The sequence below is a fragment of the Hippopotamus amphibius genome, chromosome X (assembly GCF_030028045.1).
Source record: "Hippopotamus amphibius kiboko isolate mHipAmp2 chromosome X, mHipAmp2.hap2, whole genome shotgun sequence".
NCBI classification, from domain to species: Eukaryota; Metazoa; Chordata; class Mammalia; order Artiodactyla; family Hippopotamidae; genus Hippopotamus; species Hippopotamus amphibius.
Window position 1 is genome coordinate 61,937,451 of NC_080203.1, and position 25,103 is coordinate 61,962,553.

Consider the following 25,103-nt stretch of genomic DNA (forward strand, 5'->3'; position numbering starts at 1 on the left):
TATTATCAAAAAGAAAAGAGATAGTCAATGCTGGTGAGGCTTTGGAGAAAAGGGAACCCTTGTGCACTGTTGGCCAAAACATAAATTGGTTCAGCCATAAAGAAAAACAATATGAAGGCTCCTACAAAATAAAAAAAAAAAAAATAGAACTACCATATGATCCAGCAATCCCACTCCAAAGGAAATGAAAACAGGATCTTAAAGAGTTAGCTGCTCCCCCTTGTTTACTGAAGCATTATTCACACGATATGGAAAACAAATGTCATTTGATGGATGAATGGATAAATAAAATGTGATACACACACACACGAGAAAGATGGAAATCCTGCCATTTGTGACATGGGTGAACCTGCAGGGCATTTTGCTAACTGAAATAAGGTAGACAGAGAAAGACAAATATTGTATGGTATCACTTGTATGTGGAATAGGGGTGGGGAAGGGAAGATGGGGAAATGTAGATTGAAGGGTACAAACTTTCAGTCATATGAAATTCTCAGGATATGTAGTACAGCATGGTGACTATAGCTAATAATATGGTATTGGGTACTGCATACTTGAAAGTTGCTGAGACTATTTCTAAAGCACTCACCAAAAAATGACTTAAATATATGAGATGATGTGTGAATTAATTATCTTGATCTTGGTAATCATTCCACTATATATGTGTGTGTGTGTGTGTGTATGTATATATATATATGTGTGTGTGTGTATGTATGTATATATATACACATACATGTGTATAAACATATGTGTATATATACATGATGGATATATGTATATAAAATCAAGTTGTATACTTTAAATATATACAAATATATTTGTCAATTATTCCTCAACAAAGTTGGAATGAATGAATGAATACATAAATCAATCAATCAATAAATGAACATTTCTTGGCCTCCAAACTCATTCTGTTACCTTTGTTTTAGAGTATGATTAAATATGACTTTATTATTTCAAAAGAAGAGACTAAATCTGTAGAGTTAGAATATCCCACTTCCACTCTCATTTTTACAAATGAGAATGTACCCACACCGTTCAAGAGGGAAAGAGAGACATGATCTTGTAGCTTTGTGTTAAAATAACTCTATTTTCTCATGGTCAAAAATTTTACCTCTTGCTCTTTTATACTATTGGATTTAAATACTGATTCTGCCACTTACTACCTTAGGAAATTATACATAATTGGTCTATCCTTCAATTTTCTCACTTGCAGAGTCAGAAGAAGAATAATAATGTAGGTTATATAATGTAGAGTTATTGTGAGGATTGAATGAGTTAATACATGCCAAGCACTTACCTGTGTAAGCATACTGCACCAAAGAATTAAGTGCATTAGGATCGACTCCTTCCATCCTGACCTCTTCTTGTTTGGCTTCAAGCACATCATTAGTAAACATTGCAGCAAAATAATCAGACACTGCACTGAGAACCAGCCTGGAAATAGGAATGTTTCATAGGAACTTAAATCAGTCCATAATCTCACTGAAAAGCATGAAATACAGTCAGTAAGTCTGTAACACTGATGAGTATAACTTCTGAATAAATCTTTCATAGTTCAGTAAAGTGTAGTGAAGAAGGATAAATTAAGTAAGTTGATTTTCTTCGGACAATTTGTGCTGTTTTTCATCATCAATTTCTCTAATATTTGGATCTTCTAAATATCACAAAGGGAAATGGATCATAGAGGTTACTGTTTTTCAATATAAAAACATAAAAATCTGTTTTCCTCGAAGCTCCAATTTGTAATTAATGGACTGATTCTTTCTCATTCATACTTGCTATACTCACTAAATGATCTGTCTGCATAAGGATACTTACCGATGGGCTGGGATTCGGAGGTGTCCGGCAATGAGTAGCACATCACACAATTGTTTCTCTTTCAGGTAGTTCTCCATTTTATGAAGAATTTGTTCTGCATGGTTTACAGCATGGAATTGCTCCTCAGATCTGCTAATATTCATTTCTTCAGGATGCTGTATATCTAATCTGAAAGGGGAATAAGTGTGAGAATACGTTTTTTTCTCCTGATGAGTGTGCAAAAATCCAGTGGAAATTTAGGCACATCTACTTCTAAAAGAAATAACTTGAATTAAAGTAAACTTAAAATTTACCCACCAATCCTAAATATTTCACTATTATTGCTCCCTAACCTCCATTAAAGTGAAGTGTCATGATTAGTATTTATATCTGGGATGTAACCATGGATGTAACTATGTATGGTTCAACTGCAGGGCTAGGGCTAATTGTTATATGCACAAACATAAACTTCAAAATACAACTTCTTTCTCTGATTTTTATTGGCATCACAATTGTCATTAGGCATAAAACTGTAGGCATGATTCAAAATACTTTTCAAATTTGATTATGTTCTGAAGCTTCTCCACGGAGCACTCGTTACACATCAGAAATTTTTCTTGAAGAATCTCAAGCCTGAGTTCCACAACATTGTTTACAATATGTCATTCCCATCAAGAAAATAAACATATTTCCATCTTTTATCTTTTTTCCAGCTTTACTGAGATATAATTGATATATTGCATTAAGTTTTAGATGTACAGGGTGAGTCAAAAATTATCTGCACTCTGGTTATATTAATACGGCTGTTGGCTGCACTGTATTATCAGCACTTTCCGCTCAAGGCTACTGTCTCCCCAGTCACTGCTGTGCAGGTGTGAATGTATTACATCAGTTTACTTGTAACTGCTGTGCAAGCAAAAATGGATGCCCCACTTGTGATCTGAATAAAAGAAGAGCAGCGTACAGTGATTCATTTTCTGTTGTCTGAGGGTGTACCTGATGCTGTTATTTATCGAAGACCTTGTGTGCCATGTGGAGAAAGTGTATTGTCGCAAAGAAGTGTGTATGAATGGATAGAGAAATTCAAGGAAAGTCACATGAGTGTTAGCCATCAAGAAGGAGCCAGAAGTCTGTCCACGTCCACGGCTGATGACAACATCAAGCATACACGTAAAATGATTCTGTCGAACAGACAAGTGACAGTGGATTATGTGGCAAATCATTTGCAAAACAGCCATGGCTCAAAGGTTCAACAATCAACAGTGCTCGTTACAGTGAGATGCTTATTGAGCTGAAGCCTAAACTTTGCATTAAACACAGAGGACTGCTATCCAAGGGCGTTATGATCTTGCATGACAATGCACATCTGCACACTTCTGCCCACACTGTTGGCACTGCAAAAACTTTGTTCTGAGATGTTAAAGCATCCTCCCTATAGTCCTGATCTTGTTCCATCTGACTGTCATCTGTTTGGTCCCCTGAAAGCAGCCGTACGAGGACAAAGATTCACTTCTGATGAAGAAGTAAAGACAGAGGTGCATTCGTGGCTCACAGCTCAGCCTAAAACTTTTTTTAATGAGGGAATATGAAACCTTGTTGACAGATGGACAAAGTGTATTGAAAAGCAAGGAGATTATGTTGAAAAATGATGTATTTGTCTTCTCTAAAAGTTAATCAAAATAAATTCTACAGCCAGAGTGCGGGTAATTTTTGACTCACCCTCACACAATGAGATGATTTGATATATGTATATATCTTGAAATGATTACCACAATAAGGTTAGTTAAAATATCCATCACCTTACACAGTTTTGTGTGTGTGTGGTAAGAATAAAGATCTACTCTCTTAGCAATTTTCAAGTATACAGCACAGTGTTGTTAACTATAGTCACCATGCTGTATATTAGCTCCCCAGAACTCATTCATCTTCTAACTGGAAGTTTGTACCCTTTGACTGTTTAGGCAAAGACTGTTGAAGGTGCAATAATGAAAGCTGTTTACATGCCTTTTCAACATCATACCATGGTGGAATTTAAATACTAACACAAGCACATAGAGGTTTACAATCAGTAGAAGCTTAAAAATTTGATGGTAGGATGTACATACTTACTTTTCTTGTTATCGTTCTTGCTTCCAGGCATCATTTTCCAACTACCAGTTAATATTAGTTTTAGGTTCACTCCCCCCTCCCCCATTTAGGCTGTGTTTCTTTGGAGACAATTGGTCCAGGGTGACATTACTTTCATTTTGTCTGTGTAATTCAAATAAATGATTCATCTCCAAATCTTCTTAACCTTTAAAGATTCTTTTGGACATTCAGTCACTATATTGTACGGATAACCAAGGTAGCATGATATGAATATCCTTAAAAATGCCTGCTACAAAATGTGCTTGTTTATTTTTGGAGGAAAGGAACAATCCCTTGGCACCATAGAAGTGAAGGCATTCAGATTTCACTTAACTTACCTATCCTAATCTTTGCTCTGCTCAAGAAATGATTTGATTCACATTGAGTCAATCAAACATTTAATATCTAATTATTTTAGCTGTCCTCGTGTATACTCCACCATGTATTGGAGAGGGGCATATTCTAAGGGAGGAATATGTTTTGGGAAGGTCTTGCTGGGAAATATTTCTTTTTCATTTCCTATGTGGATGCCTGTGTGTGTATGTGTGTGTGTGTGAGAGAGAGAGACAGACAGAGAGAGAGACAGAGAGAGAGACAGGGAGAGAGACTGACCTGGCAAGGAATTCCAGTACTATACTGAGCAGAAGTGGCAAAAGTGGGCATGTCTGTCTTGTTCCTCATCTTATAGGAAACACTTTCAGTAACCACTGATATGATGATTTTTATAATGTGATTTTTATAATGGCCTTTATTATGTTGAGGTAGTTTTCCTCTTTTTTCTAGTTTGTTGAGTTTTTTTTTTTAATCATGAGAGAGTACTTAATTTTGTAAAATGCTTTTCTGCATCAGTTGAGATGATTATGTGTTTTTTTACTATGTTACGTTAATTATAAGGTCTTCATTTTCATATGTTGAACCAACCTCACATTGCACGAATACATCCCACTTTATCATGGCTTACAGTCAATTTAATGTGCTAATTGAACTCTGTTTGCTAGTGTTCTGTTGAAGATTTTTGCATCTATATTCATAAGAAATATTGGTCTGCATATTTCTTTTCTTGTGGTGTCTATCTAGCTTTGGAATCAGGGTAATGGTGACTTCATGGAATGAGTTTGGAAGTGTTCCCACCTGTTCAATATTTTGAAAGAGTTTGAGGAAGATTGTTATTAATTCTTCTTGAAATATTTTGTAGGATTCACCAGTGAAGCCATGTTGGTTCAGGCTTCTTCACTGTTGGGTGGTTTTTTAATTACTGATTCAATCACTTTTTACTAGTTACAAGTTGGTACACATTTTCTTTTCCTTCATGATTCATTCTTGTCAGGTTGCATGTTTCTAGGAATTTGTCCGCTTCATTTAGTTATCCAAAAGCTGGTGTACAGTTGCTCATAGTAATTACAATGTTTTTGTTTTTTTATTTCTGATTTTAGCTACTCAAGTCTTCTCTCTTTTCCTCTTAATCAATGCAGCTAAAGGTCTGACAATTTTGTTGATGCCTTCGAAGAACCAACTATTGGTTTCACTGGTTTTCTCTAATTTTTAATTCTCAGTTTTGTTTATTTCTGTGTCAATATTTCTTAATCCCTTCCTTCTGTTTCAATTTAGTTTTTAATAAATTTATTTATTTATTTTATTTATTGGCTGTGTTGGGTCTTCATTGCTGCACATGGGCTTTCTCTAGTTGTGGCGAGTGGGGAATATTCTTCATTGTAGTGTGTGGGCTCCTCATTGTGGTGTGGCTTCTCTTGTTGCAGAGCACAGGCTCTAGGTGCATGGTCTTCAGTAGTTGTGGCACTTGGGCTCAACACTTGTGGCTCACAGGCTCAATGGTTGTGGCACACAGGCTTCAGTAGTTGCGGCACTTGGGCTCAATAGTTGTGGTGCATGGGCTTAGTTGCTCTGTGGCATGTGGGATCTTCCTGCAGCAGCGATTGAACCCATGTCCCCTGCATTGTCTGGCAGATGATTAACCACTGCACCAACTAGGAAGTCCCTCAATTTAGTTTTTTTTTTCTTTTCTTTTCTGTTCTTTTCTATACAGCAGGTTCTTATTAGTTATCTATTTTATGTACATTAATGTGTATATGTCAATCTCAATCTCCCAATTTATCCCTCCCGCCCTCTTTCTCCTTGGTAAGCATAAGTTTGTTTTCTACATCTGTGACTATTTCTGTTTTGTAGATAAGTTCATTTGTACACTTTTTTTAGGTTCCATACCTAAGTGATATCATATATTTGTTTTTCTCTGTCTGACTTACTTCACTCAGTATGACAATCTCTAGGTCCATCCACGTTGCTGCAAATGGCATTATTTTGTTCTTTTTCTTTTGGCTGAGTAATACTCTATTGTATATGTGTACCACAGCTTCTTTATCCATTCCTCTGTCGATGGACATTTAGGTTGCATTGTAAATAGTTCTGGCTATTGTAAATAGTTCTGAAATGAACATTGGAGTGCACATATATTTTTTTCAAATTATGGTTTTCTCTAGATATATGCCCAGGAGTGGGATTGCTGGATCATATGGTAGCTAATATTTTTAGTTTTTTAAGGAACCTCCACACTGTTCTCCATAGTTGCTAAGGAATGAAGTTAGCTTTTTGATTTGACTTCCTTTCTCTTTTTTAATGTAAACATCATCTATAGCTATAAATTACCTTCTTAGCACTGCTTTTGCTGCATATAAGTTTTGATATTCTGAGACAATTTTCATTGTCTCAAGATATTTTCTAATTACCATTGTGATTTCATTTCACCCTATTGATTAAAAGCATATTGTATAAATCAGGTACAAGGATATATTGTACAGGGAATATAGTCAATATTTTAGAATAACTATAAATGGAGCATAATCTATAAAAATTTTGAATCACTATGCTGTATACCTGAAACTAATGGAATATTGTAAATCAGCTATACTTAAATAAAAAATGTACTTATCTTAGAACCCCGACCCAAATCACAATAAAATGTTTATTTAAGTGAAAAAAAGTGTATTGTAATTTCCACACATTTGTGGGTTTTCTAATTTTCCTTCCACTATTGATAGCTATTTTCATGCCACTGTGATCAGAAAGAATCTTTGTATGATTTCAATCTTTAAAATTTATGAAGATATTTTGCAGTCTAAGATATGGTCTAACCTTGATAATATTCCACATGCACTTGAGAAAAATCTTATTTTTCTATTGTTTGGTGAATTGTTCTATATATGTCTGTTAGGTGCAATTATTCTATGGTGTTGCTGAAATCCTCTATTGCAATATTGAACTTATGCCTGGTTGTCCTATGGGTTTATTGATATTAGTGTATTGAAGTCAATATTATTGTAGATCCACCTAATTTTCCCTTCAACCCTGTCAATGTTTGCTCTGGATATTTAGGAGTGCTGATATTTGTTTCTTCTATTTTTATAATTATTATATCTTATGGTTGAATTGACCCTTTTATCAGACCTCTTTTGTCTTTTGTAACAGTTTTTTACTTAAAGTCTATTCTGTTTTATATAATATAGCTAACCCTCCTCTCTTTTGGTTGCTATTTGCATGAAATATCTTTTTCCATTCTAGAATGTACTTACTCTGAAATGAGTTTCTTTTAGACAGCACATAGTCCTATCCTTTAAAAAGAATCTATTCTGTCAATCTATGCCCTTTGATTGGGGAGTTTAATTAATTTATAATTAAGGTAATTACTGATAAGGAAGGACAAAATTGTCATTATGTTCTTGTTTTCTCTATATCTTACAATAGTTTTTCTGTACCTCACTTACTCCATATTACTGTTTTTCTTTCTGTGTAGTTGATATTTTTTTTTGTAGTGAAACATTTTGATATTCTCCTAATTTCCATTTGTGAATATTCTACAGATATTTTTCTTGTAGTTACCATGGAGATTACCTATAATGTCCTAAAGTTATAACAATTTATTTTAATGTGATATCAACTTAACTTTAATTACATAGAAAAACTCTATTCCTTTACAGCTATGCTCCTCCCTTTATGTTATAGACATCACAGATTACATTATTATGTATTGTGTACCCATTACCATAGATTTATAATCATTTTTTGTGGTTTGACTTTTAAATCTTATAGAACAATAAAAAGTGGTGTTATTAATCAATATTACAATAATAATGGTTTTTATATTAGTCATCTGAGAACGTTATACTTTTTTTTGCTTTGAGTTACTGTATAGCATTCTTTCATTTCAACTTGAAGTACTCCCTTTAACATATCTTGTTGTGCATGTCTAGTGGCAATAAACTTTCTCAGTATTTGTTTATCTGAGAATTTCTTAATTTATCCCTTATTTTTGAAGGACCATTGTTACAGATATACAATTCTCATTTTTTTTTTCCTTCAGTACTTTAGAGTCAACTCTCCATATGCCTGGGCTCCACATAAACCCATCCACAGATTTTGGTATCTGTGGTGGGTCCTGGAACCAATTCCTCATGGATACTGAAGGACAAATGTATATCATCCCACTGCCTTCTGTCTTGCAAGGTTTCTGCTCAGAAAATTATTGATAATTTTATTGATGATTCCTTGTATGTGATGAGTCACTTCTTTCCTGCTGCTTTCAAGACTGCTCTGTCTTTTACTTTAAATAGTTTCATTACAATGTGTCTGGGTCTCTTTGGGTTTATCCTACTTGAAGTTTATTTAGCTACATGTATTTTAAATCTATATCTCTCCTCAAATTTGGGGAATTCTCTACCATTATTTCTTCAAAGAAGCTCTCTGCTACTTTTCTCTCTCTTCTCCTTCTGGGAATTCAGTTACACATATATTGGTCTGTTTGATGATGGCTCCATTCACTGTTTTTCATTCTTTTTTCTTTGTGTTTCTCTGATTTGATAATTTCATATAACCTGTCTTCAAATTCACAAATTTCTTTTCCTGCTTGTTCAAGTCTGCTATGGAAGCCCTCTAGTAAATTCTTCAATTCAGTATTGTATTTTTCAGGTCCAGAATTTCTGTTTGGTTCTTTTTCTTGTAATTTCTATCTCTTTCTTCGTATTCTTATTTTGTTCACATATTGCTTTCCTGATATCTTTTAGTTCTTGTTCTGTGTTTTCCTTTAGCTCTTTGAGGATATTTAAGAAAGTTGTTAGTTATTTGTCTAGAAAGTTTAATATCTGTGGTTCTTTAGGTCAGTTTCTGGATATTTATTTATTTTCCTTTTGAATGAGCCATGTTTCCATGTATCATTGCATGCCTTGTGATCTTTAGTTAAAATTGTGTATCTGGAAAAACAGCCACTTTTCCTAATCTTTGCATAATGGCTCTGTGTGGAGGGAAGTCTTTCACTAATCAGCCCAGCATGAAGGTTGAGTTTTCAGGCCTTTTCTGAGAATGCATCTCTGTGGACTTGCATGTGTGCTTTTTTTATTCCAATCTCACATATACACAGCTGCTTATACATGTCTTAATTTCTCTAAGTCTCACCTTTGCTTCTTCGTGGAGCCTGAGATATTCTTTGTATTCTTTTGCCTATAATCTCTTGCCCCCAGGTGTCCATGGGTCTGTAGTCCTTCTGCAATTTTCACGTGCTGTGGTACCTGCCACTACTTTCTGTGGCTTCCATTCTGAGATCCAAACAACACTGTTATTCTCATCTGAGCATTGAGTTAGGCAATACTGTTTGTTGTGTAGCCTACAGATAGCCCAGAACATGGCAAAAAAGTCCCACTCATGCCTTGTATCTTGAGGAGGAAATCAAGAAATAACTTGCCTTTTTCCAGTTATGCTGTATCACCCTGGTACAAGAGCAATCATAAATGCCATGGAATTCCCTATTGATTTGAATGTGACTTTTTCTTGATCATACATTTACTTGCCTGCCGTAAATCCTCGATTTGCTTCCAGAGTGCCCGCAAAGCTTTTTAAAGCAATCTGCAGTTGTTTACTTGATATTTCCATAGAGGACAAGGGTTTGGAGCTTCTTAATCCACCATTGTGCTGACATCACAGAAGATATTGTGGTCTGATTTTATTTAATTTTAAGGAGAATTCTTGAGTTTCCTATGTTTTTCTGAGTAACAGTAAAATAGATATCAGAAAAATAAACTTTTGAGATTGCTTTTGCTGCAAAACTTTTTGTAAAATTTTACTTTGAGAAAAAAATGGAAGGCACTACCTTTAAAAATTGGTGAGGGTGTTGTTAATTTTGGAGGCCACTTTGGAAGGCTATTAGGAAATATAAACTTTAAAAAATTAAAATATAGAAACTTAAAGACATTCTTGGTGAGCTTTCAAGTTTGAAATTGAAAATCTGAATGCAGTTATTTTAGAGAATATACCTTTTACCACAGTTCAAATGTTGTAAAGACACAGAACCAGGTGGTGCTAACATAGAGCACATAATTTAATATTTAGGCATTTCTCAAATAGCTTCATATTTTTTTTTTCTGTTTCTCTTTTGTAAGTTCCATTTTACAAGTGAGCCATGGAGATTAAATGGAAACTTAGCCTTATTTTAATTGTGTTACCTTAGTTCCCAAAACTCATTATAGAAAAGATCATTTTCTTACTGAGGGAATGTAAAGCTACACAGAAAATTAATTTCTATATTGTTTTTTGTATATGGTGATGCTTGACCATAAGAAAAATTGCTCTCTTAAATCCAGGGGACAAGCTCATTGCTTAAATAAAATTTTTGTACGGACTCCCTTTTGGAGAGCTGTTAAAGCTTCATCCATGTGCTTTTCCTGGCAAATAGAAGGCATTCAGTAAATGTCTGATGAAGGTATTAATTTATGCACATTTTTAATGCTACTGTAGCTTGAAGTTTACTACATTTGGAGTCTTGAAAATGGATGAATTAAATCTCAAAAGCAAATCATAAACCTAAAGCTTTTTCTTGCTAAGATAGCTATGCAGATAATATAAACTTGCAGTCATGCAGATAATACTATGATTCTGAGTGGCATAAATTAAGCCAACATTCTAAACCTATAGTAGGTAGAGATTTGTCTCTGAAGAAATGATGCTTTCTTTTGTGTGAAATAAGTATTTTAATATATCACATGTAATTATATTTTAAGATGTTATCTGTTATAAATATTGAAATTGTTATTTCAAAGGAAATATTATATATGGATAATATAAAGCAAACACCTACAATGTTCCCATTAAATCCAAAACTTTTTGTCATTTATGAAGGCTTATCAGTTATTAATATTTAGGATAATATATTTTAAAATTTTGTTGTCACATTTAATTATAATAAATGATGATGGCATCAAAGTTGAAATCACTTTCATCTAGGACTCTAAAATTTATTTGCTCTTGGATTTCTAGGCTCCAGAATTGTTAGAAAGTACATTTATATTGTTTATGTACTCAACTCTGTGCTATTTCATTATGGCAGTCCTAGAAAACTAATGTAAGCTATATAAAAAATTAAATATGGTAAGGTCAGGTAATTTTTTCCATTAGCTTATAAACATTTGCTGAAAGCAACCATGTGTATTTAACAATAATAAATGACAAAATCACAAGAGATGTCAAAAACTTAGTATTAAATATTGCATTAATTGCATTTTAAAAATCAATAAAATTTGAGAGGAGACAGTGTGTTGCAGTCATTAAGAACTTAAGTTTTTTACTCAAATGCTTAATTTCCATTCCAACACTTAATTGACTTTAAGAAATTTACTAATCTTCCCTGATGCTCAACTCCTCTCATCCATAAAATAGTGCCAACTCCAAAGAGGTTTTTCTGAACACAACAGGACATTAAATATTAGCTATCATCATCACCAGAAGCACCAGAACCAATACCACTGTCATCATCATCATCTCATCATCATAATCACTTTTTAGGGCTGCCATGATCAGTGAAAGTGGCAGAAAAAAATACAAGGTAGCCTTAGAAGGATACAGAAAAAATACAGGTGAGCTTAGCCTTGAAGGATGAACATGGCCTGGATGAGCAGAAAAGAGGGAGAAAGGCATCTGAGGAATGGAGAACAAAGTGAACAAAAGTTTGTAAGTGTTGTAACTGCTGTTATTTTCCCCAGCTAGATTTTTCACAACATGTTAAAAGGAACGTAGAAGCAGCAAAGTAAAATGTAGACTAGGAACAGAGGTTAAATACCAGGAAAATCGTAGGCCTTTTATGAAACCTGGTGTGGGCAATGAAAACTGAGAAAAGGGAAATCTGCAGTCAGGAACTGAGTCAATAGGAAGGAGTTTCTCAGAATGAGTGAGTCTGAAGGGCAGTTCTATATTACACCTGATAGTAACTTGACAAAGAAGGAAGCAGAGTGAAAGTAGTTAGCATTTAGTTGCAGTGAGACCCCTTTTGAAGGTCTTCCCTGAGTGAAATTATGGCAATTCTGAGCCAGATGCTTAGCAGCAGAAAAGTACACAACATATTCAGCACTAGCATTTGACTAACTTCATTGCGGTATACAGATTACATGTAAAACAAAAGTGAAAGCAACAAGTAACATTCACAGACTTAATGAAATACAGCAAGGACAAGAAAGAAAAATATAGAATTGTGATATAAACAGGAGCAGGATCAAGAGAAGTTGGTGGTCTTTTTGTTTGTTTGTTGTGTATTATTTGTGGAAAAGTTATTTAACTGAAGGAAACCTGATGCTTTTTTTTTGTTTGTTTGTTTATTACACCATGCTGGACAAAAATTATCTAAAAAGAGTTTTACAAACCTAAATGATGAAACATTCACACAACCTATACATAAGTGACAGGCCCTGAGATGTGAGGATTGATGTAAGTTTGTTGGAGGCTGGTGAAACACGTATGTAGCAATTGCTAAAGCTTTAGGGTTTCCAATGGGGTGGATGAGGCAAGGGAAAGTAGACACACAATCCAACCAATTTTTAATATGGTATTAAAATGTTTGCTTGTTTATTGTTTTAATATGGTTTTCCAAAGACTGTTGACAGTATTTATCACAATGTTACTGTAACAGAGAAGAAAAAAACTGAAATATACATAATAGCCCATTCTCAAGGCTTTGCCTTCCAGGCTTGACCTTTAAAGGTATAACACATACATTCATATAGAGATAAAAAGTTGTGGAACAGAATAACATTTGTCTTGTTGGAGATTTACAGAAACATTGTGACCTGACCTACATGGACAGCTGCAATAACAAAGGATTTTGGCACCAAGTAGTTTGCAAAAACCAGCCACTCCCCCTCCCAACCCCTTTTAGTATAAAAAAAAAGAAGCCTGAGTTGTAACTTACGGAAGATGGTTCTTTGGGACACTAGTCCACCATCTTCTCAGTCTGCTGGCCTTCTGAATAAAGTCACTATTCCTTGCCCCCAAACTTCGTCTCTTGACTAATTGGCCTGTTGTGAGGGAGCAACATGAGCTTGGACTTGGTAACATTACTGTTCTTCATTTGCTTTTAAGATTCATGAAATTTGTGAGTGATTTATGTTAAATACAGAGGTCAACTTTCTGCATTAATGATAGGATTCATTTAATAAGGCTTATTTTTTAAAATATAAAAAATATTTTATCATGAATGCTCCTATCCCAGAAAATATATTAATTTTTCTTATGGGAATTATATTCATAATTTTACCTAAGTTGTTTATATCGTGTATGAATATATTTCTATTCATAATAGCAATTTCAATCTAGCAATGGAAAATGAACAATTATAGAATGCTGAATAATAAGTCATTAAATCTGGTATAATCATTTGCAAGTAATGCAGCCAAATAACTTACTAAGTATTGGTACATGCTGACTCAAGATTCCTTTTGGATAAGTTATCATAATTAAGGCACATTTTCCACATTTCCCATAATATATTGAATCTGTGATACCTATGAAGTGCTTCATTTAACATAAGAAGAGAGCTGTTAGAGTTGAAAATTAAACATATCAATGTGTTTCCAATGTGAAGAGCTGTACTTGTTTCCAATATGTTTGTAAATCTGCCAGGAGTGCATGTATTTTTTTCCTTTTAGGAATCACCATGGAAGGCTATTTGTTATATATAAAAAGACTTGGTATAACCTTAATGCTGTTTTACAAAAATTGTCTGAATTTATGTTTGTGCAGATACACACATCACAGTTCTACTTACCTTAGTGAAAGTGTGCTACCAAGTATAAGTCAATATCAAGATCAACATTCTAGATTTAGATTAAATAGAAAAATGTATATTCTCATCTATACACCAAATGAAAATTAGATAGAGACTCAATAAAGATAAATATGTGGGGCTTCCTAGGTGGTGCAGTGGTTAAGAATCTGCCTGCCAGTGCATGGGACATGGGTTCAAGCCCTGGTTTGGGAAGATCCCACATGCTGTGGAGCAACTAAGCCTGTGTGCTACAACTATTGAGCCTGCGCTCTAGAGCCCGTGAGCCACAACTATTGAGCCCATGTGCTCCAACTACTGAAGCCCATGTGCCCAGAGCCTATGCTTCACAACAAGAGAGGCCACCACAATGAGGAGCCCACGCACCACGATGAAGAGTAGTCCCCACTTACCACAACTAGGGAAAGCCCATGTGCAGCAACAAAGACACAACACAGCCAATAAAATAAATAAATAAATAAATATTTTTTAAAAGAAGATAAATATGTGGAATATAAAACTAAGGGTTTAAATATCACCATATAATTACAAAATAATATATTTTAAAAGATCATCCCAGGATGCTGGAAACTGAAGTATTACTGCTTAGAGTACCCTATACTTGAAATGCTATTTGATTTTGCTGTTGTCTTTCTTAGTTCTAAAATAAAATTTAATGAAAGAGAGAAATAAGCCACAGGACAAAGTAAGTAAGACTACTGATAGTGAATTTAATGATAATCATTATAGAAAAATGTTAGCTCTTAAATAATTGCTTTTCTTGTTGTACTTCTGATCTCCCTATCTTCATTCTAAAATACAGTTAAAGAATTTCTATCCATTTTATGTGCCTAAATGAACTATAATTAAATTAGTAATAGGCAGAGGTTGAGTATCATGCAAATATATTTACTGTGGGTAATGTTCAAATGTCTTCCAAATATCCATTCTTCAATCAGAGTAAAATAAATGTTAACATGCTAACCAAATGAAAATATTTATTTATAAAAATAACTTTTGTTCTTTTAGATTCAAAAGAGCTTTTGTAAAGAATAACAACAAAAACTTTCATGAAGTTGAAGTGGGAGCTGAAAGAACTGACACTTGCCTTATGGGGTATGTGTTATGACCTATTTCTCTTCAGAGTTGCTATGTAGTAGGAGACACAATTTGAACAGCAATATATCAAAATTCATTTTAAAATGAACTATGTACTTTATAATTTTAACTATGGTGCAAATTCCCAAGTAAATATAAAAGTCTTTTATGTTGGTCTTCACTTATCAGAAAAGGCAGACTTACATATTCTCATACATTGCCAGTATAATAGTAATTATAATCATAATCATAATCATATACTAATGAGTGTCAGTTATGAGCCAGGCAATATACTATATATTTTCTTATATATTAACTCATTTAACATTCACTGTCTGTAAGTTAAAAATTTATTTCTATTTTTCAGACATGGAAACTCAGGCTCAGAAAGATTCAAAAATTGCCTAGTATTATGTAGCTAGTAAATGAAGAGTTAGGTTTCAAGCCAAACCAAGATCGGTCTGGTCCTAAGGCTTATTTCTTTCTAGCACTCCACAATACCATTTAACTATTTAGACACATTGCACATTTAACTTAGAGCATGTTGGAATCTTTGTATTGTATTCTAGATAGTTCATACAGATAAAGAGTATGTTTATTCTAAAGAACATTTCAGAAAAGATAAATTTGTTGAGACAACAGTGCTATAATTTATGAACTACAATTTCAGAAATTATAATAATTTCTGAGAGCTTCTTAAATCATGTATTACACTAATAAAATGTAAAAATTACAAATTAGTGACCTGGAAATCACATTTTTAACTCAAGATATTTTAAGGTAGGAAGATAAGGGATTTGGGGATTGCTTGGCTTAGAAGTCATTTGAGAACTGCATTAATTTCCTGGGCTGACCTACTAACTTTAGCATTTTAGAGTCTTTACTTTTAGAAATTGTTTCAGGAATACAAAGCTCTTGAAGCTATGTCATTTGCTGTCCTCTAAAAAAAACTTATCTATGGATATTTATAAAGAAAAAAACTATGTTCTTCACTATCAGATTTTAGAGACACATGAAAGGAGGGAATGGTATTTCTCTCTGAAAAAATATTTCCAGATTGATAATCAAGTGTTTTGATGTTGATTTATAATTTTTAGACTCTTGTACCAAATCTTTGATTTGTAGCATACTTGCAAAATGGGAACTACAAGAAGAAACAAAACAGAATAATGGGTTTCATCTTAATCTAATAGAGTTGGATGGCTTTCCTGCAATTTGCATATATGCTTCATCTGAATACTTAGGCCACAGAGAGTGTTCTTGGTTCCTTTTTCAGAGAGTGTTGCTATCACCAAATCCAAAGTAGAGCTGCTGATGACGTAGTGACAGAAGTAGAAATGATGAACTGAAATAATCGCTCCCTCTCAGTGATTTAAGAATGCTCTATTCAAAGGAGCACAGTACAGTCTTCTAAACCCATGTTTGGCATTCTCTGAGAATCACATCACTGTTTTGTCTGCTACTTACATTTTTCACATTTCTAAATCATTCATAGGATCAAGTGAATCTGATTATATGTTTACTTCAGATGTTTAAAATACTCAAGGTGGGACTTCCCAGGTGGCAGAGTGGTAAGAATCTGCCTGCCAATGCAGGGGGACATGAGCTCGATCACTGGTCTAGAAAGATCCCACATGCTGCAGAGCAACTAAGCCCCTGTGCCACAACTACTGAGCCTGCACTCTAGAGCCCACATGCTGCAACTACTGAAGCCCATGCACCTAGTCAGTACTTCACAACAAGAGAAGCCACCTCAATGAGAAGCCCACACACTGCAACAGAGTCGCCCATGCTAACCGCAACTAGAGAAAGCCCAAGTCTAGCAACAAAGACACAACGCAGCCAAAAATAAATAAAATTTTTAAATAAATAAATAAAAATACTCAGGGCCTGTGATTGTATTAATTGAAAAAGAACACAGTGGAATTTTTCAGAGTGTTGTAAGAATAGAATTAAAAGATAAATGTAATTCATATATGGCACATAAGTTCTTGAAAAAACACTGCAATGGTTATTTGGTTCTTAAAACTTGATTAAATTTGAATCTAAAAAATCAAAATATATTTTTTAGACTGAGTTGAATGTTTCTGGGAAACATTTTTTGTTTGTTTTCTCTTTCATATTACTTGTGAACTTGGCACCTAGATATCTAGGTAAGGTGATGTGTCAGGATCCAGTCAGTCATTAGGAACTACTGGAGAGCAAATTAAATGCAAGTCTCAGAAAGTGAAAAGTCAGCAATACAGGCAGATAGATGAGGATAACGTGGGCAGAGATTTATGAAAAGACAAGGCACTGTATTAAAAGTCTGAACTACACTCAGGAGGAAAGAATGGAAAAGAAAAATGTAACAAAACATATATCATATCATATAAATTATCTAAATTGCAATAATCCATAGAGCAAATGAAGGCACCTAAAAACTTAATGACAAAATATGGCTGAGTCTTATTTTCCATGATTTATCCATAAGATGGTTATTATTTCTGTTTCCCACACAAGTTATAAAATATTCTACTGTACATATATTTATTTTCAGAATTTTAGTTTTCCACTTTTACTGTGCATACAATATCTCAAGGCTTCTTACTAGTCAACTGGAAGTACAGAAGGATGTAGCATTTTACTAGCCTTTGGATGGCAAAATATATCAAAGTATCAGAATCTATTATGCTAAGATTGTATATTTTTTAAAAAATTTTATTAGAGTATAGTTGATTTACAATGTTGTGTTAGTTTCAGGTATACAGCAAAGTGAATCAGTTTTACATATATATATATATATATATATATATATATATATATATATATATATATCTCCACTCTTTTAGATTCTATCCCCATATAGGCCATTACAAGAGTATTGAGTAGTGTTCCTTATGCTATACAGTAGGTCCTTATTAGTTACCTATTTTATATATAGTAGTGTGTATACATCAACCCCAATATCCCAATTTATCCCTCCCCACCTTACCCCCTGGTAACCATAAGTTTGTTTTCTAGGGATATATAGTGATCATACATTTTTAAATATTTCCATAACAGTGGGGATTTTAATTTTGTCATCCCTCATTTGATTGGGTTAAAAACTAACCTCAGAGTTTACTTAATCCCCAAAATGATATCTATTTTTTTGTAATATGCTTAGTGATTTTATTCACTCTGTCTTTTCCTTAGATCAGTAAATTATCCCCTTTATAATTATTTGTGAAAATTAAATGACCTGAAATTTAAGGAAGTAGATAATGAACTATTCTATTCTTTACATTAAATTATTGAATTGCTTTACATAATTAATCTATTCATGGTTAATTCATGGACATATCACCATTTGTTTTTACTAAATGGAATGCTAAAGTACCAATATATTCTATATTCACATTAACTATTTTAACTGTGCTGTAGAACTTAATTTGGAATTCGCTAATTCAGAATTTGTAATACTTCAAACAAATGGTAGACTGATACTGTTGAAAAGAGTTTACCAAGTCAAAGGGAAACACATATCATTTAAAGAGAAGATGCAGTCTTAAGATATATGAGAAGCAATCATTTATTAATACAAACCAAAAATATAATCCTCATATAAACAGAGAAGAACAGTTTGGGTTTTGCTGTACTCATTACAGATAATTCTTGAATAAATATTGACTTAATAGTCCTACGAGGGCATATGCATTTAAAGCAATCTCATTTCTTTTTAAAACAGAATCTGAATCCCATTGCTATAATGCCCTACCACCTAGGACTAATTAGTGAAAATAAATCAAATTTGAATGAACAGACTTTTCTACACAGAAAAAGCATTAGGAATGATTCCTCTGCACCAAATGTCAAATGATGGGAAGATGTCACTTTTTCAATTCTTGTGGAAAAAAATACATAAAATGATGATTCATTCAATTCAGGAAATTTTACTGAGATCCCACTATGTACAAGTGCTGATGACTCACGCATTATAACACATGTGAATAGCCCACCACTTTCTTTAGAAGGTCTTATAGTCCCATCTTCAAGAAACAATGTTTACAGCCTAGTGTTGTCCTATGTTTCTACATACATTAAAACAAATATGAAATATGAACTAAAAGGGAATATTGTTGCCTTGAAATAATCATTACCTTATCCCCTCTCCACATGTATTCTGTATGCCTAAAACTTACCATAATTTATTTTTTTCACTGAATTTCAGTTTAACTTTGAATATTGAGAAGAAATTCAAGAGGAATAAGGTTAGATAAAAGCTAAGCTTGGAAATATCATGGCATCTTTGAATAGCTTTTATACCAGACGGCCTGTGCTAATATCTGTTATACCTAGAAATATAAGCAGACTTAGACTAATCTTGATTTTATTACTCTTCCTATTGATAGAAAGGTGAAGAGCAGGTATGAGAATTTAAATTCCTTATGTTAAGGCTATCTTTATGTTCTGGAATGAATTCTAGCTACAGTGTCAATATCAATAACAAATCATAACACTGAATAATCGCTTGTTGTACAACAGATGCTTCTCATAGCCCATGTAAAGTAACTCATTTTATCCTCTATACAACTCTATTCTTATACTAATTTCATTGATAAGGAAATAGGCTGTGCAGATTGCCAAAGTAAACTGCTGGTCACAAACCTGCTAAACAACACAATCGGATTTTGAATCTTGACAGTCTTTCCCTAGAGAGCCAGTCTTAACTACTAAATAAAACCACCTCTCTTTCTAAAGCATCTTGTCTCATTTGTCTCTTTCTTGATTAATTTTGGAGATTAAATGCAGACTAATAATGACTAACCATATATTAAATTTTATCAGGATCTGGATAATTATAACAGCTGTACTACATCAGATTTTTTTCAGGCATCCCAGAAATTGGAAGGTTGCCCAAAAGAGACAGTTTGTGGGTCCAATGTTCTTACACATATATTTGAAATAATAGTTGCATAAACTTAGAGAGAAGCAAAACTTCAAAAGCCCCACTGCTTTGCCTCCTTGTAAGCAGATAAGTTAGGGGGTCCCCAGAGAAAGAGAACTGGGAATGGCTTACTTGACATAAAAGAAGCTATTTTGGCCTAAGCAATTTTGTGATCTAAGCCTAGCCACAACCACAAAGCTTGCCCTTGAACAGGTCTTAGTAATTAATGAAGGGGGAAGCATATGGCATTTGGGATCTTAGTTCCCTGACCAGAGATCGAACCCATGCCTGCTGTAGTGGAAGCAAGTCTTAACCACTGGACCACCAGGGAAGTTCCAGTAACTTGATTTTAAAGGAACACAGGAATGTAGGAACACAGAAAAGGCTTCAGACAATAGTGCAGTGATAAAGCAGCATCCTAGTTCCTCCTCAAGGGATATACATAGTAATATATCTTTGAGTTCTGCAGGAGCTAAGTGCTCCCCAACCAGGTGGAGGATGGAATGATGATGTTGACCCTCCTGACTTCAATCAACTAAAGGTTGGACTCTGTAGGCCTTTGCCCCAATTCTATGCTAAATTCTCCTCTGCTCAAGCCCTGTCATGAATATGCATATACCCTTAGCTTAAAACTTCCCCAATTTTGCTATTTGGGGAGACACAACTTTGTGAAAGATCCCTGGTGTTCTCCTTTCTTGCTGCAGGTAATAATAAATACTTCCTTCTCCAGATCTTTGGCTTGGTTGTGTCTCTTGGCTAGAAACCCACCAAGACGTGAAACCAGTTTTTGGGTAACATCCTCATAGCCATATTGTAACTCATAGCTCTGAAGAAATTGGTAGTATCCATACTATATATTGTATCTATACTATATTTGGAGGTAAACTACCCCCTCCACTCTTACATAACTGATTTCTGTAAACACCTTTGAGACACATTTAGGTAATTTCGTTATTGAAGGCTATCTCGTCTCTTGATAACTGATATATTTTATAAAAAGAGTACAAGAATCTTTTCATCCTCTAAAACATTTATTGAATGCCTACTCAAAAAGGAAGGAATGCATGGAGGGCCTTCCCCATTCATGGCTTAATGAGAGGAATCATTATGTACTGTGTAACTAAAATGGGAAAAAAAAAACAAAATCCATATTTTTAAGGTCTTTATTGGAATAAAATTGCTTTACACTGTTGTGCCAGTTTTTGAGGTACACCAAAGTGAATCAGCTGTATTTATACATATATCCCCATATCCCCTCCCTCCTGCAACTCTCTCCCACCCTCCCTATCTTAGTCCTCCAAGTCATCAACCATCATCGAGTTGATCTCCCTATGTTATGCAGCAACTTCCCACTAGCAATCTATTTTACATTTGGTAGTGTATATATGTCAGTGCTACTCTCTCACCTCATCCCAGCTTCCCCTTTGCCCCCGCCCCCACCGCCCCACCATGTCAAGTCCGTTCTCACATCTGCATCTTTATTCTTGACGTCACTGGATTCATCAGTACCATTTTCTTAGGTTCCATACAAAATCCATATTTTCATGAGTAACCAGCAATTTTAGTTTCACAACATTATAGTTTCTGTAAAAATATTTAAAAAAAATTGTATAACATTGTACTTTATATCTACACTTATATAATTAGTTTGCATTATTATATTTTAATTACTATTATTCTCCAGCAATCTAATTGGACACTAATTTGAATATTTATACTTTCTTACATATTTATTGAAATATAGTTGATGTATAATATTATGTTAATTTCAGATGTACTATGTAATGATATGACATTTGCATATATTATGAAATGATCACCATGAAAAATCTAGTAACACCTTTCCCTGGACAAAGTTATTACACTATTGTTGACTATATTCCTAACACTACATATTTCATCACCATGTTTTATTTATTTTACAACTGGAGATTTATACCTCTTAATCCCTTTCACCTTTTTAACTCACCTCTCACTCTCTGGCAACCACTGATTTGTACTATCTATGAGTCTGTTTTTGTTTTGTTTTCTTGGTTTGTTTTGTTTTTCATTACTTATTTATTTCTATTGAAGTATAATTAACCAACAAAACTGTCAGTTCCAGGTACACAAGGTAGTGATTCCGTATTTTTACAGATTATAATCCATTAAAAGTAATTACAATATAATGAATATAATTACTTCTTGTGCTATACAATATATCCTTCTTGCTTATATATATTACACCTAGTAGCTTGTATCTCTTAATGCCTTACCCCATCATGTCCTTCCCTCTTTTATCACTCTTAGTAACCACTAGTTTGTTTTCTTTATCTGTGAGTCTGTTTCTGTTTTGCCACATATATTCATTTTCTTAGAGTCCACCTATAAGTGATATCATATGCTATTTGTCTTTCTCTGTCTGACTAGTTCCACTAAGCATAATAGTCTCTAGGTCTATCCAAGTTGCTGCAGATGACAGAATTTCATTCTTTTTTATGGCTGAGTAATACTCCATTATATATCAGATCTTTTACATTTGTCTCTTGATGGACATTTGGGTTGCTTCCATGTCTTGGCTACTATAAATACTGTTGTTATGAACACTGGGGGTACATGCATCTTTTTGAATTAGTGTTTTCATCTTTTCTGAATATACACCCAAGAGTGGAATTGCTGAATCATATGGTAGTTATATTTTTAATTTTTTGAGGAGCCTCCATACTGTTTTCCACAGTGGCTTCACCAATTTACATCCCCACCAACAGTGTACAATGGTTCCCTTTTCTCCACATCCTTGTCAACAACTGCTATTTGTAGACTACTCTGCAAACTTGATTGGAGCCTGTATTTGTAGACTTTTTGATGATAGTCATTCTGTGCTTCAATATTCTCAAACCAATCAATGTGATACACATTAAAAAAGGAAGAATAAAAATCATTATCATCTCGACAGACACAGAAAAAGCATTTGACAAAATCCAACATCCATTCATAATAAAAACTCTTATCACAATGGGTATAGAGGGAACATATCTCAACATAATAAAGGCCATTTATGACGAACCCACAGCTAACATCATACTCAATGGTGAAAAACTAATGGCCTTTCCCTTAAATTCAGGAAGAAGACAAGGAAGTCTACTCTACCCACTTCTATTTAACATAGTATTGGAAGCCTTAGCCACAGCAATCAGACAAGAAAAAGAAATAAAAGGCATCCAGATAGGAAAAGGAATAAAACTGTTACTATTTCCAGATGGCATGGCACTTATATAGAAAACCCTAAAGTCTCCACCAAAAACCATTAGAACTAATAAATAAACCCAGCAAAGTTGTGGGATACAAGGTAAATATACAGAAATCAGTTGCTTTTCTATACACCAATGAAGTGCTATCAGAGAGAGAAAGCAAGAATACAATACAACTTAAAATCTCACCAAAAAGAATAAAATAACTAGGAATGAACTTAACCAAAGTGGTGAAAGACATATACTCTGAGAACTATAAAACAATAATGACAGAATTTGGTAAGACTACAAATAAATTGGAAGATATCCCATGACCTTGGATTAGAATAATTAATATTGATAAAATGGCCATAATAATCAAAGCAATCTACAAATTAAATGTAATTCCTATAAAAGTACTCATGATATTTTTCACAGAACTAGTAGTCCTAAAATTCATACGGTACAACAAAGTACCCAAAATTGCCAAAGAAATCTTGAGAAAAAAGAGATCGGAGGTAACACCCTCCCAGACTTCAGACTATACTATTGATATAATGCCACAGTAATCAAAACAGCATGATACTGGCAAAAGAAACAGACATATAGATCAATGGAACAGGACAGAGAGCCAGAAATGAAGCCACACTTATATGGTCAGTTAATCTATGACAAAGGAGGCAAGAACATACAAGGAGAAAAAAACAGCATCTTCAATAAATGGTGTTGAGAAAACTGGACAGTGACATATGAAAGAATCACACTGGAATACTTTTTTCACACCATATACAAAAGTAAACTAAAAATGTATTAAAGGCTTAAATGTAAGACCTGAAACCATAATAATCCTAGAAGAAAGCATTGCCAGTATGTTCTTTGACTTTGGTCTTTGCAATATTTTTTGCATATATCTCCTCAAGCAGTGGAAATAAAAGCAAAAATAAACAAGACTACATCAAACTAAAGTTTTTGCATAGTGGAAGAAACTATCAACAAGACAAAGAAGCAGCCTACTGAATGGATGAAGATATTTGTAAACAATATATCCAATAAGGGGTTATTATCCAAAATATACAAAGATTTCATACAACTCAGCATTAAAAAAAAATCAACACAATTAAAAATTGGGCAGAGAACCTGAATAGACCTTTTTCTAAAGGACACATACAGATGGCCAACAGGCACAAAGATGCTTGACATCACTAATCACCAGGGAAATGCAAATCAAAACCACAATGAGATATCACCTCACACTTGTCAGAATGGCTATTACCAAAAGACAAGAAATGACAATTGCTGGTGAGGATGTAATATACTATTTTACTTTATTTTTTATTTTTCAAAAGTAAATTTATTTTTTTTACATGAATAAGTTGATTTTATTTTAAGGTGGGTTATTTTTAACTTCCATTTTTTTCTTTTAAAAAGAGTTTTATTGAGATATAATTGACATACAATAAACTGCATATATTTAAAGTGCACAATTTGATTTTTTTCTTATTAATCTATTTTATACATATCAATGTATACATGTCAATCTCAATTTTAATAAAATATTTTAAATCAATTTACTTCAATAAAAAAAAACAAATAGAAAATGCTAGAACTGATGGCTTCATTTACAAATTGTACCCAACATTTTAAGAAAAATTAACATTAACCCTCAAACTCTTCCAAAAATTAAAAATGGGGAGACAATTTACACCTATTTTGAGGCCAGCGTTGCCATATTAATAAGGACAGACAAAGATATTACAAGAAAAGTAAACAGAAAAACATCTATCATGAATACATATGTAAATATCATCAATAAAATACTAGCAAACTGAACCTAGCAGAATATTTAAAAGGATATATCCAATGATCAAGTGGG

The 25,103-nt window shown here is 33.7% G+C and overlaps 1 protein-coding gene across 1 annotated transcript in view; it reads right to left on the reverse strand.

Moving 5' to 3' along the window:
* Positions 1–25,103, reverse strand: part of KLHL4 (kelch like family member 4) — a 95,288-nt gene that overhangs the window by 37,788 nt on the left and 32,397 nt on the right. The window contains exons 2-3 of the mRNA XM_057718139.1: positions 1,822–1,989; positions 1,301–1,437 (exon numbers count right to left, since the gene is read on the reverse strand). Of these exons, the coding sequence (XP_057574122.1) occupies positions 1,301–1,437; positions 1,822–1,989 (305 nt within the window). The remainder of the gene's footprint in view (positions 1–1,300; positions 1,438–1,821; positions 1,990–25,103) is intronic.